The 27,120-nt window shown below is 38.0% G+C and overlaps 1 protein-coding gene across 3 annotated transcripts in view; it reads left to right on the forward strand.

The window, feature by feature from the left end:
• Positions 1 to 27,120, forward strand: part of superdeath (Suppressor of ER stress-induced death) — an 84,098-nt gene that overhangs the window by 44,132 nt on the left and 12,846 nt on the right. For all 3 annotated transcript variants that reach the window (XM_074087203.1, XM_074087202.1, XM_074087204.1), the window contains exons 2-5: positions 13,194 to 13,928; positions 17,983 to 18,138; positions 20,235 to 20,528; positions 25,121 to 25,304. In XM_074087203.1, the coding sequence (XP_073943304.1) occupies positions 13,213 to 13,928; positions 17,983 to 18,138; positions 20,235 to 20,528; positions 25,121 to 25,304 (1,350 nt within the window). In that variant the 5' untranslated portion in view covers positions 13,194 to 13,212. The remainder of the gene's footprint in view (positions 1 to 13,193; positions 13,929 to 17,982; positions 18,139 to 20,234; positions 20,529 to 25,120; positions 25,305 to 27,120) is intronic.

A 27,120-nucleotide genomic window follows, 5' to 3' on the forward strand; every position in this document is an offset into this window, starting at 1 on the left:
GTCATGTAATTAAGAACGATTTGAAAGTTCCAGATTATTTTTTAACTAAATCATGTCATGTGTAGTCGTGGTTCCTTCTTAGAAGTACTAGTTACGTTATGAAATAGCCACATGAATAGAGCAAACGGGATTTAGAAATAAATAATAAAATTGCTGACATTTTTTTTACAAATTTTGTTTTTATTCTCTTTAGTAACAAATTAAAATAGTAATGAAGCTGGACAAATAATTAAGAACGATTTATTGAAACTGCTCGAAAGTTTTTTTATTTGAAACTTAGATTAACTAAATCACACTAACGTGAAGTTTGTACAGAAAAAAAAAAGGAATTTTATACATTTTAACTAAAATTAATAGTTAGTAGCATGTCCACGGCTTTTTATTACTGCTTACACCGGCGAGGCATTGAATCTATCAATTTTGATATTTCGCAAGAGAGATAGAGTTCCATTCTTCTAAGAATACGTCATACAGTTCTCTTAAATTGCCACACTGTCGATTTGAAAACTTTTTCTTGACTTCGCACCAAAGATGCTGTATTGGGTTAAGATCGGGGCTGTTGGCTGGCCAATCTAAGACAGAAACTGATTGCGATGTGAGGAATTCCTTAACGGTACGTGCAGTATGCTTGGGATCATTGTCATGCTGGAATGTCCAAATAACCGGAAGCATTGGTAACATTGTTTCTCCAGTATGTTTTTGTATTGAAATTGATCCATGTTTCCTTCTATCAGCCTAACAGGTCCACACCATGTCCAGAAAAACATCCCCAAATTTTTACATTTCCCCGCCATGCTTTAAAGTCACTTTTGTGTACTTTGGGTCGAATGCTTTATTTGAAGGCCATCTTACATATCGTTTGCCATCAGAACATCCCTATTTATTTTGTCTCGTCAGAAAAAAGAACGTTTTTTCCACTGTCTGACTGTCCAGTTTTCATATCTTCTTGCAAATGCAAGCCGGGCTTGCCTATGACACCGTTTCAATATAGGCACCTTCCTTGCTATCCTTCCGTGCAACTTTTTCTTCTACCAAACGCCTTCGAATAATGCGTGCCGAGATTGCTGAAGGGTTGTTTCGCCAAAATATTTTTTTTAACTCATTAGACGGTATTAGACCCTTTAAAAGGATTTTGTTTTGCCAAACGAACGATATTTCGATCATCTCGACGGATGACTTTCTTTGTCTAGGTACACGCGGAACATTTGAAGTAGTTTGATACGTGGCAAAATGCTTTATGGCGTGGAAAACCATAGTTTTTGAACATTGCAGATGATCGGCTATGTGTTTAATACGACCAATTCTTGTCGCAAAGTTTTAGTTTACTTCTCTTGTAGATTTATCACAACTTTTATTTTTCCCCATTTGTTTTTATATGAAGCAATCACCTTTAAGACTTTTACGGCACTAAATGGCGCCAAAATTATTCGAATAATAACCTAAAACCACAAAGCGGCCGTCCGTTCTCTATATAAATTTGAATAAAAAATAAACTATTCAGCGTTCTTAATTATATGACCAGCCAGTAAGTAGTAATACTAGGTTTAGATGTAATGTATAAAGTTTATATATTTATTTTTTAGCCAATTATATGTATAAATGAGTTTACCGCTAGTACGGAAAAGTTTTACGATACCGAGAGAAGTACAAAAATATACATGCAGTTTAGTAACACTCGTCAGTTTGAAAAATCTTCTCTATAAAAAATCGTTCTTTAATTATATGACCACAACTGTTATGAGGTATCATTACATTCGTCAAAATTGACAGAGATATATGTGTAGATATACACACACACAACCCACCCACATATATGTTATATTATTAAAATGGCGTAGGTTAGGTAGGTACGTGAAAAAAATACGAAGGGATGATTTTTAAAAATTGTAATAGTAGGTATGGGTATCAAATTAAAGCTAATAATTAGCCCATTCCAAAGATATATAGGTACATATGTTGTTACACTTTTAGGCTACCATTTTCACAGGAGCATACACAATTATGAATGCGTAACGTAAACAAACACGCTGCAATCGCAGGCAAAGTAAGGACAAGTTTCCTATAAAAATGCCGAGTAACCGATCAGAGATGCTTTGAACTGTGACAAAGAAAGGTTTAATCGTTGTATTATCATCGATGCGCATGCGTGGAAGCGTGGAGGGCGAGAGTGCGCGGGAGTGTGGCAAATCAACCGCTCTGACGATTGACACTGCATTTTTTAAGACAATAGGCTCAAAACATAAATACCGGGTGTGCCCTGTAATATGAGCAAATAATTAAAACATAGATCGTACTCTTCAAAATGAACAACATTAGTTCAGCAACTTTTAAAAATAATTAAGTTTTTAAATTTTTTTTACACTTAAAAGTTTATTCAAAGAAGCAATGTAAAGCAAAATGCTTGATGTTTTTAGCGTGACAGGCGACGTCAGTTGGGTTCAAGGATGGCGTACATTGATTACAGTATTTAATTTGTATGAAAAAGGAAAAATCTAAAGACTCCATAATTTTGGTTCAGTTTGACGAGCACGATCTATGTTTTACATATTTGCTCGTGTTACAGGCCACACCCGGTATATAGAATACAATAAACAATATTACCACATTAGATTAGCTATTTGAAGTAAGGGATCGGATGTGTCTTGATAGACGGCAAAATTTTCTTGATAGACAGACAGATGTTCACCAAAGTGTTCTTTAAAAGGTTCCTTTTATGCACTTTTTTAGACATACAGAATATTTTTTGAAGTATTCTTTTGTCGAAAATACAAACTGAGACATGGATGCACAGAAAAACCAGAAAAAGAGACCAGCGCTGGGAATCGAACGCAGGTCCTCAGCAATCCGTGCTGCGTGCTATAACCCCTACAGCACCGCTGAGCCTGAGATATGTATGCATAGGAAAAATTCGTGTCTAAATTCCTGTCCAGCGGTGGTGTAGGGGTTATAGCACGCAGCACGGATTGCTGAGGACCTGGGTTCGATTCCCAGCGCTGGTCTCTTTTTCTGGTTTTTCTGTGCATCCATGTCTCAGTTTGTATTTTCGATATGGTTTCACGGGATACCCGTAAAAGTAACAAATTTGGAGTTGAAATAAAAAATACAAAAAGACTCCAAATAACCAATCATAGTATTCTTTTGCACTAACAAAAATTGTTAGTAAAAATCAGCTCATTGTGTTTTACTAACAGAATATGAATTCTAATTTTCATACAAAGGCCTACGCTGGACTGTAAAATACCTTTGCTTTTGAAGAACAATGCCGTAAACATATTCTCACGCAAAATAAAATTACACAGTACACAAAGACTGTTCATAAACTACTATATAAAACTATATTTAGCTTCAAAGCAGTGCTTTTCCATACCAATATACAATAAAGATACACAATGATACTAAAAGCATTTTTACATAAACACCCACGCGATTATTTTCCTACGAAGGTAAACACTTATGCCATGGGTCGGTCTATATGCGATTGGTGTGAGTCATTCTAATATATGAGTAGTATACTGGTTGAGCAAATTCTATACTAATATTATAAACGCGAAAGTTTATGATTATGGAATTTGGCCATTGAGTTGCCAAACTGACATCGAGGTGCTGTAACGATGCTTTAATGATGTGGTAACTCTCATTTGATATAATTGTTGATTCACATTATGCATATGGCATAACAACACAAGATATAATTATTATTTTACATAGTGATAGTTTGAGATAAAATGTAATTTATATAGGTAACACATTTTAAGCATAATGCATATTTTTTAAAGGTAATGAACTTATGATGTTTCATGTACCTATAAAAAAATCTATCATTTGATAGGTTTTACTATATAAAAAAATGCCTGTAAAATTAACAGAATTGTGTTTCTGTGTGAATGAATCAAACAATAATAATTCGTTATTGAGACAATAATATTCGAAGTTAAAATATAAAGTTCAAACATTTTTGTCTGCAAAACAAGGGAACATCAATTTTGATCAAGATCTGACCAGTAATTGTTGAGTTATTTAAACGAAGCCGCATGTCAAGATCACTAATTTATAAAATCACGAAGAACATGCTTCAAAGCATAATTTATTTCACCACAGCTAACGATTGTCTTAACAACAAACCAGTGTGTTTGACAAAGCATATAAATCGTATTGTATATCATGCCCCCATTCTGTCCGGTAATGTATATAGCACTGCTGGTGCAACAGACAATGGTTCTTTCAACGGGCCTACTCCGGGTTCGTCTGTGGGAGAGATTAAACGGGATCATAATCTGTTGAGATGTTACGAAATATTATGTTCTTTTATTCCTTTATAAGGTCCAGAAGTGTTGTAACCGTTAACTTGAGTGTTATGAAGAGCAATTAATCCATACTCCACGAACTAAGGCAACCACCGACACACGTGGGTGTATGTGTGGTAGCTGATTGGCAAGGTCGACGGTGGTAATGAAGTAATAGAAAGTAGCTTTAAAAAAGAGTGTCGGACACGCCCAAGATAGGGTTCCGTTGCCATTACGAAAAAAATCAAGTAATATTATGTGCGTTATAACACAATTAACACTTACTACAGTCTTAAAATCTATTACCAGAAAAAGAGCGTATCTTCACGGCACTTACGTCCTTTTGTTGAGAAGCGCAGTTGTTCGGCAATAACGTTGAAAGTATTTATTAAGCGTTACCTTTCCATATTTTTTGCATATTTTTGGACAAACGGTTTTGGACAAGGGACACACAATTTTTGCTACTTTGGGAGCGATTATTTCCGGAAATCTTCACTTAATCAAAAAAGTTTTTGAGAAATCTTACTATCTTTTCAAAAGAGCTGTCGAACTATGTGCCACACGTTGATGCGAGTTAAAAAAATCTATTTCTGTTACGTGTATGGAGTGCCCCCCCTATAAATATTTATTTTTGTAATTTAAGTAGAAAACTAAATAGCGGCTTTGACAAGACATCTGTAAGTACTTCAAATTTCATTGATATACATCTTGTAGTTTTCGAGTAAAATGCCTGTGACATACGGACGGACGGACAGACACAGACAGACGGACTTGACGAAATTATAAGGGTTCCGTTTTTGCCATTTTGGCTCCGGAACCCTAAAAATGGTTTATTCAAAGCAAAACCAAATTACAAATAGGGTTTCCGTTGGTTCCACACTAGGCTAAGCCTGTCACGAGGAAAACTGATTCGGGGTACAAACAATTGATTTTATTAAATCATTAAGTTTTTGTGTGTGTGCGCGCGCGTATGTGTGTGCGAGTGTTTTTATGACTTGGAAGATTATGTTAGGTACATTGGCATTGACCCTAATTTTAGACTCTCAGTATCACAGTAATTTAAACTACTTAACCATTTTATGAGTGTGGATTTGGCTTCGCGAGGGGAGGCCTTGGAGATGTTGCAGAATTGTAGGAAGTCTGGAAATCTCTTCGGGAAGAAGGGAGGGAGGCCTTGTATTAAGTATTTCTGAAATTTAGCTATCTACATGTCAAATTTCATCCACATCCGTCTGGTTGTTTTAGCGTAAAAGAGTAACAAATCTTAGGCTTCGTTATTGCTAATAAAAACAAAATAATGTTAGCTAAATAAAAGCATATTGCACTAATGTTATATATGGAAAAGTTTCTAAGTCTGTCTGTTTGTTTGTTACCTTTTCACGTCCAAGCCGCTGAATTAATTTAGATGACATTCGATATACAGATAGTTTGAGTCCTAGGGAAAAACATAGGATAGTTTTTATCCGGGAAAATTGCATAGTTCCCGCGGGAAAGCTATAAACAAATTGTACGCAGACGAAGTCGCGGGCAGCCAACAAGTTAAGCAAAAATTTCGATCCTGCTGGACGAAGTCTGAACGCTCGTTTGTAAAACGGTTAACAAGGTCAAGTTCTCTTTAAAGCCGTCCACTTGGCCGTAACGCCGACGGAGTGAACTACAAGTTTCATTAAAAGTTTTGCTTTGACCATTGGCGACTGAATTTGTGAGGGGGTACTGAAGCGGGTCCCGTTCGTGACCCATAACATTGTAATCCATAATGATCATTTGGGTTCTCCTATGGTAGCCCGAACATTTTTAATCCTATTTTCACTACCACTAATTTCATTAGCCCTAAAATGAAAAAGCCGAATTTTTAATTTTCCTAACTATTCATTAGCCCTAATTTTAGCATTCCGAATTTACGTTGTACCTAATTTCACTAGCCCTAACATGAAAAAGCTAAAACATCAATTTTCGTCAAATGTATTGATTGGAACACCTTAACTTAGCAACATATTGATTGGCATCCATCCAACCTACTTTCCTAGTGGGAGTTATCTTGACTGCTATAAAAAAAAACCTAACAACGAAGGCTAAGGCGGGAGCTACGCTCCGCTTCGCTCCCGCCTTAGCCTTCTGAACCTAACCTATCCGAGTCGCTTCTGCTCCAAACCGTCTTATCGCTCGCTTCGCTCGATCGCACTAATTTTATTTTATCTTTAGTACTAGTAAACATTAGGGTTCATAACTTTAGGTCTATTAATCTTTAGGAATAATCAATATTAGTTTAAGTAATATTAGAGCATTAAATATTAAGTACAAGTAAACATTAAAATAATAACCCGGTTGCTTAGTACCCATAACACAAGCTTTGCTAAGCTTACTTTGGGACTAGGTCAATTGGTGTGAATTATATCTAACGTTAGTATGCCTAGTGAAATTAGCGTTTTTGATTTTCGGTCTAGTGAGGGTGATCCGATCATTTGCCTTAAAAAAAAATCTATAACTAAGCCATGAAATTAAATTTTCAGCTACTTTGAAATTCGGTCGGGTCGCGTCGGGGGTTAAAATATTGTTTTGCATACTTCACGGCTGGTACTCACCTCTTTCGGAGTGTCAACATCCGCTGATGATGGCTTGGAGGGTGACTTATGATTTATGATTTTCGTTTCGCAGACAATTATTGGCACATTTTTCTTTTGGCCGAACAACGTTTGGTATAATTTCGTTACGCCTATTATTCGTTTCGTCAAGTAGTCGGTAGGAAAAAAAGCGATATGCAGATTTACGGTTAGACGATTGTTTGTTTCGCAATTGTTTCAGTTAACCGAACAACTGTTCACCGAATCACGATAAACAGAGTTATCACATGGCATCAAGATGAAGTTAGGTGCGACGACGAGCGTGAGCGAGGAGGAGTGTTAGGTAGAATTGTGACCAACAACGCAAGAGCCGAGCGAGCAAAGCGAGCGTGCCGCGGCAACGGCCGGCGAGTGCCAGAACCGAACTGCTGGCGTCGCGACTTAGTTTGTTTAGACTTCAATATAAAATAAACACAAATTCGAAAGCCAAAAGTTGTTCGACAAAACATTCAAAATATGTAGTGATTAATCGACTACATAAACGAATTTCTGACAATAGTTGTTCGGCTTACTGACTCATAAGCCAACTGATTAGTCTACTAAAGGTTGAGTTACGAAACGTGAGTCTACAAAACAATACATCTGCGTAAAAATTCATCGGCGTACCGTTACTCGGCGAAACGAGGTCTGCCAATCAATAATTTGCGTAAAAATTGTCGGCGAATCATTAGGTAACCGGCTCTGAGAAAGATGAATCATGTGTCCGGAGTTTTGATATTAGGTAGTGGTTTTAGTTGTGGATTTACTTGCTTGTGCGTTATTTTTATTTACGAAGCGGCGAGAGGGTTGGATCATTAACTAAACGATTACAAACAAATATTCAACTCAAGCGCAATTTGCGTAGCTTGCCGCTCTATACTCGAGTCCAAAATTAGGCAAGCTAGATTGACAACTGAAAATGTTACCAGACATAGGAAAAAAAAATAGGGATAGGAATATGTCGATGGCCGATAGTAAAATCCGCCAGATCACGAAATTCCTAGGCATATCGTGAATAGGCGCCATTTCATGAATTGGCTAAGAGACATCTGCCATATTGTTCAAAACTCACCGTTTAACGATTTGCCTAGTGACGTAGATCATGAAATTCCTAGGCCAAAATTCCTAGGGCGATGAAACGCCGCCACATGGGTTCTGGCACTTCGCCGGCCGCTCCCGCAGCACGCTCGCTTCGCTCGCTCGGCTCGTGCGTTGTGGTCACAATACATACTAACTACACCTCGCTTCGCTCGTCGTACCAAAATTTTTCTTTTTTCGGCATATCACGATGTGCCCGGTATGATCGGAGATCTAGGAATATCGACGAATGCGTTACTCTAATCGATTTGCCGTATTGTTTCTCAGGCACATCGTATGCCTGGTCAACTTCTAGGCATATCATGTAATGACGCCATTTCACGATATGCCTAGGAATTTCGTAATCTGGCGGATTTTACGATCGGCCGCTGACATACACATCGACCTTATGTTTAGTAGCATAAAGATATATAGATATTGCGGTGGAAATAAGTTTTATTTTAAACATGGACTTCCGTAAAATAACGCCAGAACCCATACGCGTACAGTTCGTACGAGGAAAAATCACAGAGAACTCTAAAGAGATCTTAAGACAGCATTATTGATTTTGAAATAGGTAGTAACTTTCCTTATAGATACTATCAAGAACACTTCCCAAACTAAATGCTTGTAGAGACTTCCTTCTTAGTGGGGCTACTACGACATTCAAAAAATTCGTACCGCACCGTCCCTCTCACTCTCGTATTAAATAATATTAGCGTCAGCAGGACGGCAAGATACGAAGTTTCGAATGTTGTACTTCGTAGTAAAGAGCCCACGTGCGTATTAATAGCGCATTGTTCTTTAAGAGGCTCACCAACAGACCACCCTGTAGTCTTGTTTGTTAAGGAGGAAGTAGTAAGGACGACTTATTTTCTAGGATTTTGCACCTAAAATGTAATAAAACTGTAGCCAAACCAAACTAGCTGGTCGTTTTAAAAAAAAGTGTACTACTTACTTACACCCGGTTCTCTATCGTTTGCCCGAATTTCATATACACGAATGTATCGTTTTCTAGAATTTTCATTTGCCATAAAGTAATTTGTTTCTGATATAGTAATTACTTCAGAGTTGATATTAAACTAACCTAACCTAACCTTCTGCATTATATATGATGACATTTAAAAAAATCCTGAAAACAGCACGGTTTTATATATTTTATAGCAAACGTTGGTATGGCAAGTGAAATTCGGGCAAATGAAATACGGGCAAGTAAAGGTTCCCATTTTTTCATCAGTTTTGTCACGCCCATACAGGTTGTATGAAAAAAAACTGTCATATTTTTTTGGGGACAATTTTTTTAACTATTGGGATCGATGGTGCTCTTGATTCTGAGTAGCAAAAACCATATTTTTTCCAAAATTTAAAAAAAGAAAGGGTAAACTTTTTGCTGAAAACGCCCAGCTGTACTTTTTATTTTATGTATGTATATTTCTTTAGTACCTACTCTCTGTAGCCTAAACGGCTGGAAGGTTTTCAAAATATGAGTTATCATTTATTTCAAGGTGAATGAAATATTATATATAGTAAACGAACCTAAACTAACACAGTATATACATCATAACTAAACTGACAAAATAGCAACTAAAAAGTTACAAATATTAATAAAAAGTAGGAGAATAAAACTAATTGATTTGGCAAACTGTCGAAGTGACATGAGGGATAGGTATATTATTTCAAAATTGTTTTCGCAAAAAATACAGAGGGGAATTAAAAAAAGTAACAAAATAGGTGTCAAACGAAAGCTAATAATTTTCAAGTAAGCACATTTCAAGTATGTTACATGTTATACCACTAATTATGCTAACGTTTTCACAGGAGCATCAAAAAATAAAAAATAACTTAAAAAATAAAATAAACCTTATTGCCTTAGAAAATAAGAAATAAAAACTAAAAAGGAAAAACCAAGTCTAGAACTCTGTTAGGCAACTTATAAAAAGTTCAACAATCGGGACCCATTACTTGGTATTTTCGAACTGGTCATAAATTAATGGTATCCACATATGTGCCATTAGTTTATAAAAGCTTGTAGGTAATACCGTGTCTATCTTCTCCCGAAATAAAGCTATAACCGCTCTGTGCTGTACTCGTAACCACCATCATTCTTAATTGGAATCTGACAGCCCAATCTCAAAAATTAAGTATCTACCGAGTTTGATTTGAATCATAGGTACTTTTAAATTGATGATGTCAACATTCAATAGGAAATTGAAAATACAAACTGAAATATAGATGCACAGAACAATAAGACCATCACTGGGAATCGAACCTAGGTCCTCGTTAATCCGTACCGCGTGCTATACCGCTACACCACTGATGGTCCATCAGTGGTGTAGCCGCGGTGTCGTTAATCCGTACCGCGTGCTATACCGCTACACCACTGATGGTCCATCAGTGGTGTAGCGGTATAGCACGCGGTACGGATTAACGAGGACCTAGGTTCGATTCCCAGTGATGGTCTTATTTTTCTGTGCATCTATATTTCAGTTTGTATTTTCAATTTCGGTTTTACGGGATGACCGTAAAAGTAAAAATTTGGAATTGAAATAAAAAATACAAAAAGATTCCAAAAAACCAATCTTAACATTCAATAGGGTTGATTTGAATGAAACGAAGTTCCTAAGTCTACATAAACAAAGGGACCTTTTTATGGTGCCGTAGTCAAATTAACGAAACTTTTATAATATCGCCATGTACGGTCAGCATCAAAAGTAGCTGGTTACTATTTTACTCTGTCACATTAACACATTTATCAATCTTGTATGGCGCTAAGTACGTGGCTGTAACACGACAAAGTACAAAAGTAACCAGCAACTTTTGACGCTGACTGTATGCCTGTGGGAAGACACTTGCACGATGAACAGGACAGTGGTACCAGATGTTGCTCTGATGATGAACCCTGGTCGAGTTCGAAACGAGGCGTAGTGTGGTGGTGGTGATAGATGGAAAAAGTAATACGACCTAACTTAATGTAACATTCAGACATCAGAAATGAGGGGATACGTAGAAGAACAAGGACACCGACATAGCCAAGCGAATTAGCTCGATGAAGTGGCAATGGGCAGGCCATATAGCACGGAGAAGAGATAGCCGTTGGGGCCGAAAAGTTTTCGAGTGGAGACCGCGGATCGGCAAGCGTAGCGTAGGACGTCCACCAACGAGATGGACGGATGACCTGGTTAAAGCCGCGGATTCACTGTTCAGACTGCTTACAATCGGAGCAACCAACAGTGGACGTCCCATGGCTGAGGCACTTTTCTATGTACGAATTTAACCTCAACTACATCTATGAGAGATGATTGGACGCGTTGAGTACACAAAGCATGCTATTGTGGTTCTAATACATCCAATTGACGACCGTGCAAAAATATGAGACACCTCAGTTTAGTTATATCCATTCATAAAAGGTAACTGACTGACACATCTAGTTTCCCAAAGTAAGCAAAGCTTGTGTTATAGTACAGTCACCAGCACCAATTCTGACATAACAAGCGTGCATAAATATCTGATACGATTCTATTTCTAGGGCCAGAAGGACGTGTCAGATATTTTTGCACGTTCGCTGTGGCAGATATTAATGCTGGTGACTGTACTAGGCAACGAAACATCGTCATCATTATCATGGTGGCCTTTTGGTTATCCAATCTTGCCCTCTTCCCTCTTCTTCCACTTCGATGCAACGAATAAACATATAAGACATACGAGTACAGTCGAAGAAACTGTATTCACGTACCAGAGTGGAACCTTTTCATAATTAATTTCGCTACGATTTCTTTGGTAGATGTGTGTTTCAGCTTCCTTGACGTACAAAGATCTGTTCATAAGAACTGTCATCGATTTTGGTGAAAAAATAAAACTACATAAGTACAGTCACCAGCATTAATATCTGCCACAGCGGAGCGTGCAAAAATATCTGACACGTCTTTCCGGCTCTAGAAATAGAGTCGTATCAGATAGTTATACACGCTTGTTGTGTCAGATATTGGTGCTGGTGACTGTACATAGGTTTACAAAAAACTCGTACTCAGTTTGGGAATCAAATCCTTCAAATAAAATGTTATGAATCACTAACCCTTACTCTGTTTACTGTGCATAATTAGTTATTTTAATTCTTGATTATCTCTTAAAAAACATTAAGAGTTGTGTTATAAGGACACTATAGTGTCTTAGAGCAACTGATTTCATTTGATCTGTTAAATGCTCTCTTATAGTTAACGGAAATAAAAAATAACACGTTGTATAGATTGAGATAATGGTGATGCACAATTTACAGCGTTTCTTGTAATCAATCTGAAATCCCTATTATTGGTTGGCATGAACTCCACTAGGATTGCATAATCAGAAGAGGTCAAGAACCTCCCAAGTTGGCTGTCGGGAATGTTAAGAGAAATGGATGGAATGTACGTGACTGAGCAACGCTCAAGAAGATTTCATTTAAGTCCTTCGAACATAATAATATGGAAGTGATCTTGACCCTTGGGATGAACGTGAATGGTTGTTGGAATGCTTGCTTGATTAAATTGATAACTATATCGTGTGAAATAGTATACTGAAATAAAAAAGGATGGCTGAACTAGTTTGGCTACTTGTAGTTTGGCCAAAATTTACTAATTAGGAACCAAAATTATGCAAATATTACAAAACTCGTTTTGTAAGACATCACCTAACTTTTAGCTACTAGTAGGCCTTAGTTTTATGGTAACTCAAGTTATGTTAGAAGCAATACATTTTTTGTTACTGTTAGCAAATCTTTTTTTTTCGAGTGTATGAAAATATTCAATCAGTTTTACACGATTACCGAGCTTTTCCAGTATATGTATAGCCAAAACGGTTGGATAGTTTGCGACATCAGTAGTATAATTAGATTCGTGAAAACTGTCGGAGCGAAATAGGAAGGAAATTATGGAAAGTGGATTAAATTTTTCTTTTATTGTAACAATACCGGTAACAAATGACAGCTAATGATTAGCCTTTTTCACAAAAATATGTTCGTTATAACATTTTTAAGTTACAATTTTCATAGGAGCATCAAAATACTATGAAATACAAAAATCTAGTACCAATAAATAAACTATAGTGGCTTACATTTATTAAATTAACTTTAGGTGACCTGTTGAATGTTTCATTCAAGATAATAGAAATCAAAAATAACACGTTGTATTAATTAGGATAATGAAATGAGTTACACTCTTACGAGTATAATACATGCATTAAACGACATTTTCTATTTCAGGTGACCAGACAGTGATGTGATGACGCAAGCCCGAGAACCCCTCAGTATCATGGACGGCAACCCGCCCAGCTGCGACTTCTCCACCAAAACCAAGCGAGGAGTCTACATCTCCAAGAGTCTCGCCTTCGTCATACTAGTAATTTTCGTCCTCGCCCTCGTGGCTACTTCCTTCATAGTGTATAACTTCGCAGCCTGCCCTAGGACTGACCAATTAGCTAACGTAACTAAATACGAACTCAGTCATTGTGACCAATCAAAACTTACAGTGCTACCGTTGCCAACTGAGAATAGTAAAAGTGTTATACCTTTAGAAGTAACGTCTGCTCCTGAAGTCACCGATGAAGAAGAGCCTACAGTGCAAGACGTAAGGCTACCTACAAATGTGAAACCACAGAAGTACTTCTTGAAGCTAGTTCCTTACATCTACGAAGGGAACTTCACCTTCGATGGGGAGATCAGTATTATACTGATCGTGAAGAATGATACACAGCTATTAACCTTTCACGCGGTGGATTTGACCTTTCATGATATAAAGCTGTACCAGAAAGACGATGGAAGAATATTGAGAATTGTCAAAAGAACAGAGGATGTGCCGAGACAGTTCCAGATATTAACGCTTAGCGAGACGTTAAAAACGGGGAAGCGGTATGTGCTGAATGCTACGTACACCGGGATTTTGAATGACAATCTACATGGGTTCTACAGGAGCTCGTATGATGAGAAGAATGTTAAAAGGTAAAAAATCTTGTTTTATTTATTCTAGTTTATGTAGTTACGGGGTCAAAAGTTAAGTAAGTCGCATCAAAATCGATAGTAGGTACGGCCGTGCTAACCCAAACTGACTACATTGAAAAAGTTCATGGATCAAATCTCGTCGTTAACATATAGTCCAAAATGTCTACATAAAAAAATGCAAAAAGAAAGTTTTGAATCATGTTCGTTGTAAAACACATTGTCCATTTGAGGATTAAACGTGGCAGTGTGAGTTGGACGCTTGCTGCGAGAGTTCCGTACCTACAAATTTGTAGCTACGAATACCTATGAAATCCAGTGTAAGCAGAGACAAGATACACAAAAGTGTAAGCAGAGATAGAGCAAAACAGATAGGTAGCCTAATAACATGTATTAATTTTATAATAAGTACACTAGTTTTTTACCCGCGACTTCTTGCGTAAAGGAGTCTAACGCACACTCACAAACTTTCTGCATTTGAGACAGCAATGAACAAAATCCCTAAAGCAATATCACTTTAACAGACCTGAAAGCCGTTTAGTTGATTTATGCATGCCACTTCTATAGAATGTTTCTTTGACAATGCACAGTAAATAACACTTTTCCGTCCGCTATTTGCTGTGTAGGCGCTAAGTTCTCAAACATGACCCATTTTCGGACTAGGCCACCTAAGCTAAGCGGGTCAGTTTAAAAATTCAGTGCTCAATTCAAACAAAACTAAAACTGTCCGTGTCTGTTAAACCTCTTTCCATGCTTACACATAATAGCTTCATAATAAGCAGGATAACTTGGTTGCGATTCCCTAAATAAAACCCGGGGAGTTTTCTCTTGAATTGCAGCCCAATGATAGTAATGGTTTTTTTGTTTATTTGTTCCATCACATATTTATGGTCAAAAATAGAAGCTACTTATCTTAACTCGAATTAAAACTTTTTCTTTTCGTTTTCTTATACATAAGTTTTATTTGGTTTTATTGCAGTTGTAGTGACTCTAAGCTCTAGCTAGTTTCCATAAATTACAAAGTACTGCCGGATTTTGTTAGTAAATCAATCAGACAGTAAAATAGATTTTGAAGAAATTACTTTCTGCCTAGTTACTTGCGTCGCATGAAGACAATGGTGGTCTTTCCGAAAGTGTTGGTAGTATAAGAAAGTGACTAGTAAAAGAGTCCTTTGCAGCGTATTTACAGATTAAACGGTTTCTTTTGAGACATAGAAAAGACTGGCTGGTTGAAATTACACAGCTAACTGTATTAGCTCGTGGGAAATTGCTATCCATTATTGGCAACAAGAACCTTATTAGATTGGCGATTGATTGATACAATCATGAATTATTACTAGTAAAGGAGCGGCGGTATATGAACTCACGCATTCATTAAATTTAGATAATTAAAGTAGATTCTGACTAAACTAATTGTTTGTTTCTCATTGTTTTAAGTAATTAAAATCCGGGAACTCCCAAAAAATAAGTACATCGTGTTCTATACTAATGTTGCACATCTATCTATATAAATAAAAAACCGGCAAAGAGCGTGTCGGACACGCCCAAAATAGGGTTCCGTAGCCATTACGAAAAAATGTAGTAATATTTTTCTAAGGATTTCGTATTTTATACGGAATCTTCCATGTTTAGGTATATTTTATACCTTAGGCTGCTATTTACTCTTAAACTACTAATAATTCTAAAGCAAATTAGCCGTTATAGTTTTCCTTGTAAGATTGATATACTTACTACCATCATGATTGTTTTTAAATTTTCCATCCACCGGTTTAGATTTAGGGAAGGGGGGGCGCTCAATTTTAATGAAAATTTGCACTTTAAAGTTGAATATTTCGCAAACATAATCACTGTATCGAAAAATGGTCTTAGCAAATCCCTAATGGTTTTTAAAAAGCTATCCAATGATACCCCCACTTTACGTCTATGGGGGGTAACCTAAAGATTTTTTTTTTGAATTTTTTATTGTACCATTTTGTTGGCATATTTTACATAACATGTATTTGTGCAAAATTACAGCTTTCTAGCATTGATAGTCCCTGAGCAAAGCCGCGGACGGACGGACGGACAGACAGACAGACAAACATGGCGAAACTATAAGGGTTCCGTTTTTGCCATTTTGGCTCCGGAAAAAAACCCCTAAAAATGAATCGTAACATGTGTTGCTAAGCGCTAAACTCGGGAACGGCTGGACCGATTTCCCTAATATTTTTTTTGTTGTGTTCGTTACGAGTATTGTCAGTAGAAGTTTATTATGGAAGAAAATTTAGAAAAATTACAACGGGGCGAAGCCGCGGGCAACAGCTAGTAAAATAATAATATGAATATTCTTAAGGTATACTGCCTGTTGCTCGCGACTCCGTTCGCGTAGAATTCGTTTGTCGCTATCCCGCGGGAACTATGCAATTTTCCGGGATAAAAACTATCCTATGTCCTTCTCCGGAACTCAAACTATCTGTATACCTACCGAATTTCGTCTAAATCGGTTCAGCGGTTTTGACGTGATAAAGTAATAAACAAACATACAAACTTTCGCATTTATAATATTAGTGGGAGTTTCACCAAAGGTTTCCTTGGTTTTATAATGGAGCAATTAGGAAGTTACCATTAATGAACTAAAAACAATACTATCGTCTATGCAACAAATGTGCATGAACACTCATTTGTTGTATAGATGTAGAGCTATTAATAGCTATAATTATAAATCCATACTAATATTATAAATGCGAGTGTGTGTTTGTATGTTTGTCCGTCTTTAACGTTGAAACGTAGCGACGGATCGACGTGATTTTTGGCATAGAGATAGTTTATGGACCAGAGAGTGACATAGGCTATTTTTTATCCCGGAAAAATGCACAGTTCCCAAGGGAATAGCGTGCGATAACCGAATTCCACGCGGGCGTAGCCGCGGGCAAAATCTATTATAATTATAAAACCGGATGAGCAAAATTATTGCTTTAAGTTCATTGATATCGGTCTCTGCAAAGTAAGGCCTTTTACATAAATTAGTTACCATTAAAGCATGTTTTTAAACTCCCTAGAATATTAAGGTTAGTGAACTTCCAGAACGGCTAATAAATTAAAGAAGGCCTCCAATTTACAAACCGCTGTCAAGTGTAATGTTACGATTTTCCGGTTGATTAGTATTCCGCTCTCTCATCCCATAAAGCAGAATGCCGGATTGTACGCGGAACAGAATCACGACTCCGTACCCCGGCGTTTTGCATACAAATTTTATATCAGGCTTAAACTAATACGAGTGGTATATGCGTTCATTTCGCAACTAACGTTTGGCAACCTGAGGGCCTCTCGTCCCTCTCACTCTCGTATTAAATAGTTCAACTGTCAGAGGGACCGAACGACACGAACTTCGATTTTCGCATTTGGTAGTAGCCCGGCCGATTAATTTCGCAACTTTTCATTTCGCTAACTCTAAAACTGTAAATATTTCAGGATTTATCAGCGCCATCGTGTAGAGCCCTATTAGGTTAGATTAGGCTAGTTTTATAGAAGTAGTGAAATATTTACAGTTTCAGAAATATTAAACAGTTGCCAAACATTAGTTGCGAACTACGTTGCGTAGTTGCGAATTATGTTAGTGTGTAGTGTTATAAAACTTATAAAGATTTCCATATATTGATTATTAGCTGTTACCCGCGACTACGTCCGCGCAGAACTCGTTTATTGCTATCCCGCGGGAACTATGCAATTTTCCGGGATAAAAACTATCCTATGTCCTTCTCCGGGACAGAAACTATCTGTAAGGCGACCCGGGGCTATTGTAGCTGGGGGATATTGTATCTGCGCCGTCTGATGGCGTCCTTACGACGCCATGTTCTTCTCGGCCATTTTACGTTGTGTTCGCCAGAAGACTGTCACACAACACACATGAACATGGCGTCGTAAGGATGCCATCAGACGGCTCAGATACAACATTCCCCCAACTACAATAGCCCCGGGCCACCTTATACCGAATTTCATTTAAGTTTAGACGTGATTGAATAACAAACATCCAAACATCTTCACAAACTTTCACATTTATCTCTTCGTTCTTCATCAGATGGATAGCTGTGACGCAGTTCCAGGCGACGGACGCCCGCCGCGCGTTCCCCTGCTGGGACGAGCCTGCCCTGAAGGCTCGGTTCACCATCAGCATCGCGCGGCCCAGGAACATGACTTCTGTCTCCAACATGAACAGCGTTGGCACAGAGCCGCAGTAAGTATCCATCCATCCCAGCCTATCCCTGCTTATCAATAATATTCCGGACACGTGATTTTAGAGCGTTAATACCTGCTAAGCTGGCAACGTTGAATTTTTGTTAGTTTTTCTCGATTATTCCATAAAAAATTAATGAAAATTAAAAATGTGGTCTGTTAGAACTCTTCTTAATATATAAGTTAATGTGTATACTCCAATAATTAATTTTTAAATGTTAACTAACGGTTTTTTAAGAAAATAAAAGTCTACAACGAATTATTATTGTAGTAGACACATTAACTTATATATTAAGAAGAGTTCTAACAGACCACATTTTTAATTTTCATTATTTTTTTATGGAATAATAGCAAAACACTAACAAAAATGCAACGTTGCCAGCTCAGCTAGCAGGTATAAATGCTCTTAAATTACCTCTCGCCGAGGCATTATCAGCGAAACTCCGAAAGAGATAAGTACCAGCCCTGGGATCGATACAACAATAAAGAAATCCATCATCATCATCATCATTCTAGCCTGTATACGTTTCACTGCTGGTCACAGGCCTCTCAGAATAAGGGGGCTTAGGTCGTAGTTCCCAGTGCGGATTGGGAACTTCACACGCACCATTAGTTTATGCAGGTTTACTCACGATGTTTTCCTTCTCCGTAAAGCTCGTGGTAAATTTCAAATGTAATTTCGCACATGAATTTCGAAAAACAGAGAGGTGCGAGCCGGGGTTTGAACCCAGGATTCTTTGCTTGAGAGGCCATAGGTCGAATCACTAGGCCACAATTAAGTATATTATTATAAGTTTTACCAGTAAGTATATAACTGCACAAATAATATAATATTATATGTTATCAAAAACATAAATCGCTGCTTCTAAACAAAAGGGGCATAAATCAAACATATCCTAGGCCCACTTTAGGCCCTAGGGCCTATTACGTCATCATTATTCAAGACATGGCACGATATTTTCTAATCGTGTATAACCGATCAGATTATGTAGCAATTGGCATGTATGATAATGGCATCTTGCAATTGTAAAAACATGATTAAAATTATCATTCAAAATTTAATGATAAATTTCAAAAGTTTAAGTTTTTGTTACTAGATGTCACTACTATCCACACAAGTAAACTAAAAGCAGCAGTAAGATGCCATAGCTACTGTATCAACTTCGATCGATTTTAATAATCTCGAATTGAATTTCTTCAGAGGTTTTTTTTCCTTTTCACGATATTTTTCTTTACCATAAAGCTCAAGGTAATTTTAGAATATATGTAACTAATTTCGAACATAAACGATAAACTCTTAACCTGGATTTGAATCCACGCTTGCGGGGTTCATGCAAGCGAAGCCGCGAGTAAAAGCTAATCTGCATTCCTAATCCCATCATTGCCTAGTAATAACGATTCAGAAACTACGTCCAATCGCTTTTACATATTTTTGGCTTGGGCATTAATAACTTCTGAATATCGGTTGTAAATTTTGATATTGCGGCTGTAAAATATTTTTATTATACACGAAGCTCGATCAGATCTGTACAAAGTCAATTATTAATAGAATACGTTTCTATCTATGTTTGTCTGTATTGGAAGGTAAACAGCAGATAACTATTAAGATTGAGATCGATGAGCAAGCACTCTAGGCTGTATATGTGCTGAATATAGGCTGTCTGCTGTACAGTCGTATCAGATATAGATATAGGTAGTCAAAAATATCGGATAATGCACTCTATTTTCAAGGCATTAGAGTTCATGCTCCGATATTGTTGATCACCTTAGCTGCTCCGAAATATCTGAATGATAGACTGTACCTGTCTAAGCTCAATGAACAAAAAAGAAAAAGTTTTTGTTCTTCGTTCTAATACATTTTTAGGGTTGCCTACCTTATTCTTCTTCCCTTTTAAAATATGGCTTTAAGATGACAACTATTAAGACAGTGACGAGCATTCGTACGGAACTCCATAATTATGTTTCCTTTCAATCAAAACTGCCACAAATTTAGTTGTAATCCTGCGTGACAGAAAACAATCAACACCAACAAACCGCCCGTAAACTTAGATTTAATTATAACAAATTACTCCCTAACCAGCTTATCAATCTTTGCAGCGGGACTCTCAGAAACTACGCATGGGACCATTACGCAGAGTCCCTCCCCATGTCGACGTACCTTGTCGCTTTCGCTGTCACCGACTTCGGGAAAAAGAGCGACAAGAACTTCACAGTATGGGCGAGAAAGGAAGCTTTGCAGTCTGCGTCGTACGCGCTGGATATTGGGCCGAAGATCTTGAAATATCTGGAAGAGTACTACAAGATTAAGTTCCCTCTGCCGAAGATAGATATGATAGCGCTGCCGGATTTCAAAGCTGGCGCTATGGAGAATTGGGGGTTGCTGACTTTTAGGTAAGTTTTAGATGTAGGTACAAATAAATAAAAATAATTTATTTTCAGGTGTTTAACGTTCATAGGTACAGTCAGCAGCAATAGTAGGTAATAGGTAATAGTTGTAGTGCTTAAAATGATAAAAAGACTCTTATTACCCTTGGCAGTAGAGTCGTGTCTAGATCATTTTGAGCACCGTAACCACTCATCTACTTCTGCGGAAATGCGGAATATCCGCAAGAAATCGATTTACCTGCCCAGCATCCGCTTCCTCATGTACCTAAAGAAGTTTTGTTTACACTTCATCGTTGTTATTAACAAGAAGTCTGCTAAACGAAAAACCGACTAAGTGTAAAGTCGGACATGCACCGAGAATGCCGTACAGATTTGTAGGAATGTCAAATTATCCCTTTCGAACCCAGCCGAGTACCTATGAAAAGAGTTACGACAATGGTATGTACAATCCATGTCAAATTCAAATTCAAATGTAATTAACTCGCACGATCGTATCGGCTGGGTTCGAAAGGGATGGCGGTATCTATAAGAATCTAGCGGTCCTACTTCAAAGCAAAATGTACGCGGCGTGGGATAATTTTATATTGGTTGCTTGGAACCCCTCAATATTAATGTCATTTATTTTTATTTCATATTGCGACAGGAATCGAAATGGAATATAACTTTCAGCTGTCTATCTGTTACTGTTTCTTGAGATACTGGCCTATAACAGACAGACCGAAGACAGACCGTAGCGACATTAATAGGTTCCCGTTTATCACCCTGTACGAAACCATAAAAAGCAATCATAATTTAACAACCTAAAGGGCTGTTTCACCATCCATAGATTAGTGTTAACTGACGGTTAAATGTGATGCCGTCTCTATTTGTTTTGTTCGAATAGACGGAGACGGCATCACATTTAACCGTTAGTTAACAATAATCAATGGATGCTGAAACAGCCCCTAAGCCTTTGCTTTATTAACCAACCATTAAATTGACATTAAATGTGATCCAATTCAAGGTCGATTCATGTCGCCAACAGCCCTCAGCTCAGCTCAATATTTTACGTGATCTTATTACCATTATTATGCCTTCGAAACTGGATGGAGGAATTTGTCATCAGTCATGACATCAGAGACGTTGACGTAACTTTATTAAAAAAATACAGACCGGTTTGGTTTGAATTATTTTATGTTTTGTCTTTATTTTATAAAGATAAAGGAATATTAAGGTGAAAAATAAGGGCGAGTCCTCGCCCATCACTCCAATCCTCTAGCTTCAGGATTGCTCCAAAATGTCAGTGTGGTTGTGGTTAAAAAAATAAAGGTGCGACCAAACCGCTGCTTAAAAAACGGTGATGGCACGGAATCGCAGTGACGCACCGTATGCGCACCGTTTTTATCGCACGCTCTCCACGCCGCTGCTTAAAATACGGAATCGCAGTGACGCATCGTATGCACACCGTTTTTTTGCATGCTTTCCACGCCGCTGCTTAAAATACGGAAACGGTGCGGAATCGCAGTGACGTGCCTTAAACGTCACGACATTGGTTCAGTAAAGACCTGAAGTTGTGGAAAGCATGCGATAAAAACGGTACTTACGCAAACGGTGCGATTCCGTGCCGTCACCGTTTTTTGAGCAGCGGTTTGGTCGCACCTTAAAAGCGTAGGCACACTAATGCGTAGGTAACCACATTATTTAATGTAAGAGGCACTGGCCTCTAAATTTACATGCCGCCATTCTTCATACACTCATGTGATTATAGTCTGGCGACTGATTGCAGATTTAAAACAAGAAAAAAAAATGCGATCCATTATTCAGTGTTAGCATAGTCCTTCTTCTAAGCAAAATGTACACAATGTGGGGTAATTTTAGATGATTGCTGAAATAGAGGAGAAGAAGAGCCACCCTCCTTTTACGAGAAATAATTGGTTTTCAGAATGTTCTTACTGGCTGTGTCATAAAATATACCAAATTAAAAGTTTCTAGGATAACTGAAACAAGGTTTTTGACTATCTTTTGACTGCATTGACTTAGAAGTTTGATTTTCCCACTGCTCTAAGGGGTAGCAGACCTGAATTTAGATATTAATTTCAACTTGATAGGTTTAGCTTTACGTGTTTCTGAGAAAAAGGGTCTTGACAGACAGACAGACAGACGGTCAACAAAGTGTAAGTATCAGGGTCCCGTTCTTTCTTTCTGACGTAGAAAACTATTAAAACTGCAGTAGTAGTATGTAGTTTCACCAGAGTTGAAGTGAATGATTACACACACAGCTACAAAAAGAACTGATTGCACAAAAGGAGAATGAGTAAATGTCAAAATCCTGCTGTCATTCTAAGACATGTTCTTATATGCGTGACCTCAACTCTGATAGCACTGCCTATAATACGCAGATGTCTTTAAAATATTTTATGTCAAAATTATTGATCTCCTATTTGTTTTTGCCGTTCTTCAAATTGTTGTATATATATATATGTTGCAACGGCGGGCGAAGTCTTGTGATTAGTTGAGCCAGAGGGAGGCAATAGCGACACTTCATTAGCTGGAGGGCCATCTATCATGTCTGTTGTAATTGGGGTGGCAAAGAGACAAGGTATAGACGCTTGGCGAGTAAGAATGGTTATTTTGTTTGATGGGGTAAATATTCTGCGTTTTTCCTTCTTATATATATACTTATATCACGGGACAATTCACACCAATTGACCTAGTACCAAAGTAAGCTTAGCAAAGCTTGTGTTATGGGTACTAAGCAACGGATAAATATAATTATATAAATAAAGATACATACTTAAATACATACTCGTATTAAACACCCAAGACCCGAGAATAAACATTCGTATTTTTCATACAAATATCTGCCCCGACACGGGAATCGAACCCGGGACCTCAAGCTTCGTAGTCAGGTTCTCTAACCATAACCACTAGGCCATCTGGTCGTCTTATGCGACTTAGTTACGGCTATGGATACTATCTTTTTATTTCTTACGCATCCATACGAGTATACTTTCTATAATGTCATCATCCCATCCCAGCCTATATACGTCCCACTGCTGGGCACAGGCCTCCTCTCAGAACAAGAGGGCTTGGGCCATAGTTCCCACGCGGGCCCAGTGCGGATTGGGAACTTCGCACGCACCATTGAATCGCTTCTCAGGTTTGTGCAGGTTTCCTCACGATGTTTTCCTTCACCGCAAAGCTCGTTAAATTTCAATGTAATTCCGCACATGAATTCGAAAAACTCAGAGGTGCGAGCCGGGGTTCGAACCCACGACCCTCTGCTTGAGAGGCGATAGGTCAAACCACTAGGCCACCAAGGCTTCATACTTTCTATAATGTAGTAAATGTAAATTACATTGAGCATAGTACGAATCTATTTTTTATGTAACGATAGTTATTTTAATCAATAGGTATCACATTATCATGAGCGTGTAGGTACGTCGTGTTTTAACACATCCAAATGTTGGGCACAGGCGTTCTCACAGAATGAAAGGGCTTGGGCTAAGATTCCCAATCAGCAAAGGAATCATAGCGAAATTGATTGTGAAAAAGTCCCATCCTGGTACGCCACTCAGTTTCCTTGACTGTACAGTATCTGACACAACAAATCGTGCATAAATATATGATACGATTCTATTTCTAGGGTTGTGGCCGATATTGGTGCAGGTCACTGTAGTATTTACCTACTTATTTTTTCTAAACAGTTACTCGCTCTGTGCTTAGACCACACCGCAATATGTATGTTCACACCAAATGCAATATCAAACACAATTTATGCCCAAATTGTGTTCGATTCACAAATATTGGTTAATGCCACTTGGTCACACCCCCTATAATTTATGGATGCACGTTGTGATTGGGTGCAACTGTTACTAATGTTACAATTGTAATGTTTTGTTACATGCTTGTTCATTTAACCAATTGGCATGACGTTCATCGATCTATGGTTCAGTCCCCTTCAACGGAGCTCTGTTTGTCTGTCTGTTACCCGAGTGCCACAAGGAGGGTTATGTTTGTTTTATTACTGTGCACTACTTCTTATTCAAAATCCCTTTTGTTACACTAGTTTTAACGGTTCCGTACAAAAAAAAACGAAACCCTTTTAGGATCACTCGTGCGTCTGTCTGTCTGTCCGTCTGTCTGTCACAGTCAATTGCTCCGAATCTACTGGACCAAATCAGGTGAAATTTGGTATTTTTTTTAAATAAGTCATTTTCGAGGGACAAATTAAAAAAAGAAACGGTAAAGTCAATATAATACATTCACTTACGGAAAATAGTTCACAAAAACACCACTAGATAGCGCTAGTAGTGGTTAACTCGCGTCTTACTGTGAGGATTTCAAATGTGAGATTTTGTATTAATTTAAAAAGCACCGTAAAAATATTTATAAAAAAATTGAAGAAAACATTTTGACTTTGACATTGTACGGAACCTTCTCCACGCGAGTTCAACTCGCATTTGACCGGTTTGTACCTGTGGCTTCTCTTGGGTGTTACATTATGTAGATCAGAAATTTAGGTAAATCGAAAATGATAGAACGAAGAACTCTTGTGTCAAATTTTGTGTCTTTGGACTTAGCTTTAATAAAAAAAACTTGGTGTATTTCATCCACAGAGAAATAGCGATGCTATACGACAGCGGCAACTCCCCCACCACAGCCAAGGCGCGGGTGGCGTCGGTGGTGGCGCATGAGATCGCTCATCAGTGGTTCGGCAACCTGGTCACCCCAGCCTGGTGGTCCGACATCTGGCTGAACGAGGGTTTTGCTTCGTACGTGGAGTACGTCGCTGTCGATGCCGTATGTGTTTGGTTTTGGTTCACTAATGTTTCACAACTAACGTTTGGCAACCTGATTCTTTTCGCAAGTTTTCATTTCGCAACTGTTTAATATTTCTGAAACTGTAAATATTTCAGGATTTTTATAAAACTAACCTAACCTAACCCTACACGATGGCCCTGAAATAAATCCTGAAATATTTACAGTTTTAGAGTTTTCGGAATGAAAAGTTGCGAAATGAATCAGGTTGGCAAACGTTAGTTCCGAAATGAACGGATACCGTTTGGTTTTAGTACAAGTATTTATTTAATTTGCAACGCTATGTAAATTCATACGTAAATAGCTATTTGGTACGCTTATATAAAATTAGAAGCTGGATGCGCCGAGCCGAGGACAGGGCGCAATGGCGCTCTTTGGGGGAGGCCTATGTCCAGCAGTGGACCGCTATAGGCTGATGATGATGATGATGATATAAAATTAGTGACCACACATGTAGTAGTAAATTCTGATTATCTGGCCAGGATTGTCTCCACAGGATGGGACTGTTTACCGGTTAATAAGATGTTGGGATGGTGGGCGGTTTGGATGACAGTGCGAGTCATCATCATCCCAGCCTATATACGTCCCACTGCTGGGCACAGGCCTCCTCTCAGAACAAGAGGGCTTGGGCCATAGTTCCCACGCAGGCCCAGTGCGGATTGGGAACTTCACACGCACCATTGAATTGCTTCGCAGGTTTGTGCAGGTTTCCTCACGATGTTTTCCTTCACCGCAGCTCGTGGTAAATTTCAAATGTAATTCCGCACATGAATTTCGAAAAACTCAGAGGTGCGAGCCGGGGTTTGAACCCACGACCCTCTGCTTGAGAGGCGATAGGTCAAACCATTAGGCCACCACGGCAATCATGCGAGTACTGTCAACCAAAAACACTGTCAGTAAAAAAAGGTTTTAACAAAAAAACATAGCTGACTGTTTTGTTGCTGGAAGTGATTACTCCCAAAGGGGTAAAACTATATTCGTGAAGGATAACGAACAAGATACCATTACAGTGGGTATAGAAGACCAAGAAAACTAACTAAGGTTTGATGTCAGTCGTAGGGCTCAACATATTATCAAAGCATATCACATAACAGTCTAAATAACAAAGCCAAATGTTGGCTTGTAGAGTAAGCGCCTGCTAAATCAATTTCTACAGTCATACAATTTGATGATTTAGTATCATGAAACTGTCAGTGAACTCAGAGATTATATGACAGTTGAAATGGATAAAGCAGATTTACTAAGTAAGCCAACAATATCTAATTTCCTAAAATGCAATCCCATCCAATATTGTAACACTTTTCGGTTAATTGTTTATTCAGTAATGGCCTAAGTGTAAAATCCACTGCAATGCCCTTTAGAAATAACAAAGTGCTTCCAATTGTGTGTGTAGAATATAGAGGGAAACTTAAGCTATAAAAGAAACGATGCGCTCTTGTTGGTCATGCGCAATTTAGTCGCCCTTCTATTCATGGGAAAGATAAAAAAGATACACAGTATACGTATATTGTGTATATGACAAAGACTAATGTTAAGAGGCCAGAGAAGTTTACTTGATAGTTCAATTTCGTATAAAAGAACAGATCACAATGATAACATTAAACTAAAGTGTGTTTCTTCTATTTAAAAGACACGTGATTAGAAATCAGTACTGCAAATAAACAGCAATCTGCACTACCATGCTCGTGATAAATAAAAATGTAGTAAATCTACATAATAAATAACAGTTAATACCTACAACATGTTTTAGCTTCAACTAGCTCAGCAGTGCAAATAGCTGGTTTTGATGAACTTGCAA

This window comes from Choristoneura fumiferana, chromosome 4 (genome assembly GCF_025370935.1).
Source record: "Choristoneura fumiferana chromosome 4, NRCan_CFum_1, whole genome shotgun sequence".
Classification (NCBI taxonomy): Eukaryota; Metazoa; Arthropoda; class Insecta; order Lepidoptera; family Tortricidae; genus Choristoneura; species Choristoneura fumiferana.